The following is a 4,615-nucleotide window of genomic DNA, read 5'->3' on the forward strand; positions in this document are numbered from 1 at the left end:
TGTCCAACCAGGTGTATTTCATTTATAAGAGAAATAATAAAGGATTAAGTTTTCCTTCACCAATGGTTATGTGATGCTATTGTTCAAGGTCCAAAATACCTTCTCCATTCCTATCAAAAGGTCAGATCGGGTGCATGAATTTCTTCACCATGAGTGGAGAGAAACTGGGTCTAATAATAAAATGTCTAAGAGATAAAGAAGCCAAAGCTACTTTACATGTGCAAAATCGATCCATAGGCCTCGAATATACAGGCATTCGGCCAATCTGCCACCCCTAACAAGAATTTTTACAAAGGCCTTGCTCATGAGTGCACTTGCTCTCCTATACCTCCCCCCCCCCCCCCCCCCCCCCCAGTTTACAAGTATGATCTTCTCTGATCCTTCCACCCACGTTCATGGGCTCGTTTCTCCCATAATTCTGATAGCTTACGCTCAGCTATGAATGCTGCTTCAGCCTTCTCTCTCGCTTCTTCACATGTTTCCATACCTGTATTGCACTTTTCTGCTTCCTTTTGGTATTGAGAAGATGTCTTCCTTGCTTCTCGTATGGATGCCTTGGTGTGTTCCATGTTATCATAAGACACATTTCTCAGTAAATTTAATTCCTCTGATAGTAAATCTATGATGTCCTTCTCCATTTCTTCACTCATGTCAGGATCATGTTTACCACAGTCTGTCCACAAAGGAATAAATAAGACTACCTAAAACAGTCCATAGCTTGAAAAAAGGGAACTGATGTTTCATTACTGTGCAAGAGAGGCGAAAAACAACAGCGGCAACTCTAGAATTGCTTACAAAAGAGAGAGAGAGAGAGAGAAGAAGAAGAAGTGCAGGACTAGTGACAATTACAATTGGAGAAAAAAGAACCATGTAGCTGACTCCATTTAATGGGGATAAGGCTGAGTTGAGTTGAGTTCAAGAACAGTTGATACAGCATGTTAAAATCCAATTTAATGGTAATTATTTACTTGTCAGTGAAAGTCACCTACCACATTGACCCCCCAACACCCCCCCCCCAAAAAAAAAAGAAGAAAGTTACCCACTGTAGTTTGTTAAACAAGGTGCAACCTAATCTAAATTTGACGAAGATGTGATTATATATATATATATATATAAATGAATAAAAAATATAAAAAGAAGCCCAAGGTTGAAGGGAATTTTTTTTTTGTCAATTAAGTTCAAATGAGATAACATTACCAGCCAAGGCCACAGATGGGGCATCCCCTTATGATTCAGGAGGCTGACAAGTATATTAGATGAAATATGGGAAACACATACTAAAAATCTAAGATGTATCATGGTCAAGAACAAAAGAAGAACTAAAGCATCTTCTAATACATTCCAAAAATGCTAACTGAAGTTACCAGACTAAGTTCATCAAAATAACAACCCATCGAGCACACCCAATAAAAATAGAAGTGTTTTACACTATGCTTTTCCTTTATGTATATCATTGGCAATAGTTCTAGTCAAATAAGAACACTTAATTTTTTGCATCATTTAAAATATTTTATTTTTCCTTCCATGTCAAGAAATTTTAAGTTTCTTATTTTAATAATGTATTTTCTTCATATTCATAGGTTTTTCTACTTTGCTCATAAAATAGCAACGAAATTACTACTACTCATACAAACATACACTTGGAAACAAATGGACAGACCTGCTAATGAGTAATTCAAAATCCCTGCAAGTAAAAAATCAACCCAATGTCAGTACTGAAAAGAGGGGAAGACCAGTCTCCCATAGACAAATATGAATATAGAAGACATTACCAATATGCAACGATGAAGAACCAAAAGCATAAGTAAGCATAACAGGATTGTTAACATGCATCTGTGGGAGTCCCATTGTCTATGTTGTTAAATTTATTTATTTATGAACAAGCATGCAGTATCATGAATCACAAAGTGGACTTGGGTACTTTCTGCATTAAATATGCTTTGAGCTCCGGTGGTCCATTGGGGCTACTGCTGTAAGGTGCATAATACTCTTGTACATCTACCTATTAAGGTTTGATTCTGGTTTTAGAGACAAAAGTGGCATGCAGGTGCAAGCTAAAAAAGCTAAGTCTGCACCTGCAATGCTTTCAACGAGAAGCAACTTAATATTTCACATTAATGAAACAGATTTCTAACCAAACAAATACATTTCTTCTCCTTTTTTGCACTTTTTCTTAATCTTTGTTGAACAGACTTGCATTACAGAAAATAAAAAGAGCAGATTCCATACACAGGAGCTAATTACCTTTGAAAAATATCTAAGTCATAGTACATAATATACATATAAGGCCACAAGGGTTGTATCCTAATGCCCATCTTCAGGGCAGAAATCATATCTCATTTTCCATAAAGAGCATAGTTTACCAATAAAAGTCTGTGTCTGTGACTCAGTCAGCTAAGTATCTTCCTAATATGATATATCAAGACAGGCTTTAATACATGATTTCTAAAACTTTACCCCACCCTGGCAAAAAGAAAGGAAAAATAAGAGCAAGCAGTGTACTCTGCTTTTGCTACCACAAATTGTAGTCAGTGTTCTTATAGAAGCATGAGAAAAGAAGAGAGAAAGGCCTCGGGGACCATCCAACACTCGATGATCCAGAAATATACCCCAGTATAGAATGATTTCTCTCACCAACTTTGCATCACATCAACAATCTAAAACTAGGTGTTCCTACCTCACAAGCACCTTTTATAATTACACAAGATTTTGACCTCCAAGATTCATAATTACGACATTTCTAACAACATCACTGATACCTTGTCCCTAACTGAATAGAGTATTTCTCCTTTGATCCTTAGATTAACCACCTTTTCCTAACAGCCTCGTGATCTTGTCAAAAGAACAATATCTCCAAATGTAGAGGCTCACATCATTATTTAATTCAAGGCAGAACGCCATATCAATAAACGAAGTCCTCAATGCTCTCAGCAAATTAGAGCTCTTCGCAGCTTATCAGCAGTAGTTTTTTAAGTGTAAGTGTAGTTTTAAGAAAGGTTCATGAATTTCATTTAAGCTATGTGTTCGAGAAATTCCTTAAGACTCGACTAGGGCCATGACCTGGGAACTCAAAATCATTGACCTGGAAATTACCACCAACCCAAGAAACAAGACTTCGGAAACATATATGGTTTTTAAGCATACATGTGTTCGTTTGTGTGCCTTTATTAAATCTCTGTTCCTCTACAGGTAAAAACATCTCTTTCTCGTTCCAATTATATAGGTGGTCTTTGAAGAGAAAATTATATACAGGAGAAGATGTAACTTTCTTCGCATTTCACTAATGATCGTGGAATTTGATTAGTGTTTCCAAATGAATAAAAAAAGAACGAATGGAATTCATCCCCCTCCATTACATGATTGGGATATACACTAGATATCAAGCAGGGATATACCTCACTTAAGAATAGAAAAACATTTAGAGAAGGAAATTACAGAAACAAACGAATAAAACAGCAAAAACCACAAATTAATCAGTTTACCAATTGGTGTGAGCATTGTAGGACTTATAATAATGAAAAGGATCTTTGCCATGAGGAGAAGCTTAAGAGATAATATCCCATAGAAGATCTATTTGTTCCAAGTTTCACCACAACAACAACAACAACCAAAAAAAAAAACAGTCCAACTTCCTGATCTGTTCATGTTCGAAATTCTTATCTTAAATCTAATCTTCATCGGATCACCATAAGAACATCTTGGGACATAACTATATATCTCTATTGACCTTTAAATTTTCAACATTGAAAATAAACAGAAGGTATCCTAGTCTTCAGAGCCCCTTTAAGGTGCACTGATCTGTAACCAAGAAACAACTTGAAAATTCCATCTGAAACCCATGTCAAAATCAGCTTCAATGGCTTTCAATGCATCCCTTTTTTTCTTCTTTGCTATAAGTGGAAAAGAAGCCACAGGTTTACATGTAAGACATAACTACGTAGATCCACTAATAGCTCAAAAGGTAGACATCCCTTCTTAAAAACAGATAAATAGATAAGAGCAGAGGTTACCAGTTGGTATAGAGGAGATGGGCTCCAAGGGGCAGTCACAGATGCATTGAGCACATGAAGTTCGAGAAGCAGCAAAATCCCCCATCAAGTTCCAATACAATGGAGGTCCCACGATGTAACAAACCAGACAAACACCCACCAGAAGCAAAACCATTCTCAGACCAATAGGGCTTAAAAAACCAGCCATTGTGCCCAACGATTCAATTCCCTAACTATGGAAATATCAGAAACGATGACCCAATTAGAAGTATAACTAACCCCATCAAGCAACATCAAAGATCAGAAAGATCAATCTGGTGGAAACCGCATTTGAAAAAACTTGTTGTACAGCAAGAATTTAACTTCAACTCAAACAAGCGATCAGTTCTCTACTTCTCTGCTTAATCCACACAGAAAATTTTTGAATTGAATGAATACAATCATGGAAAGTACCACAAGAGCTCAGAACCCGAGAAAGAGGAAAAATATTTCGTTACAGTGTGTAATTCTTCTTAGAAAGTGAACCCAGATCCCAAGAACAAACGAAAAGTAACGACTTTAGAGACTTTGGACCAATAAAGCGCAATTCTGTTCTACGGATCTGTTTTATGTAACAGACTGGGACT

At 36.6% G+C, this 4,615-nt stretch overlaps 1 protein-coding gene across 2 annotated transcripts; it reads right to left on the reverse strand.

Moving 5' to 3' along the window:
- Positions 1-4,615, reverse strand: LOC122057438. Of its 2 annotated transcripts, XM_042619542.1 has the most exons (3): positions 4,011-4,615; positions 1,661-1,684; positions 1-673 (listed from the first exon to the last, which is right to left on the reverse strand). In XM_042619542.1, exons 1-3 carry the CDS (start codon positions 4,195-4,197, stop codon positions 357-359), a joined length of 528 nt encoding a protein of 175 aa, XP_042475476.1. In that variant the 5' UTR covers positions 4,198-4,615; the 3' UTR covers positions 1-356. The 2 variants fall into 2 exon arrangements, with proteins under 2 accessions (XP_042475476.1, XP_042475477.1); XM_042619543.1 differs by lacking the exon at positions 1,661-1,684 and having other exon boundaries at positions 4,011-4,614.

The sequence above is a fragment of the Macadamia integrifolia genome, chromosome 12, assembly GCF_013358625.1.
Source record: "Macadamia integrifolia cultivar HAES 741 chromosome 12, SCU_Mint_v3, whole genome shotgun sequence".
In the NCBI taxonomy this organism is placed as follows: domain Eukaryota; kingdom Viridiplantae; phylum Streptophyta; class Magnoliopsida; order Proteales; family Proteaceae; genus Macadamia; species Macadamia integrifolia.

What these genes read in the sequence shown, in the direction of transcription:
- LOC122057438 (XM_042619542.1), bottom strand. Translation starts at nt 4,197, where the DNA reads ATGGCTGGTTTTTTAAGCCCTATTGGTCTGAGAATGGTTTTGCTTCTG. An exon ending in CATCTCCTCTATACCAACTG is followed by an intron (nt 1,685 to 4,010) that starts GTAACCTCTGCT and finishes TTTTACTTGCAG; the next exon opens with GGATTTTGAATTACTCATTA. An exon ending in TTTGAATTACTCATTAGCAG is followed by an intron (nt 674 to 1,660) that starts GTCTGTCCATTT and finishes CTTTGTGGACAG; the next exon opens with ACTGTGGTAAACATGATCCT.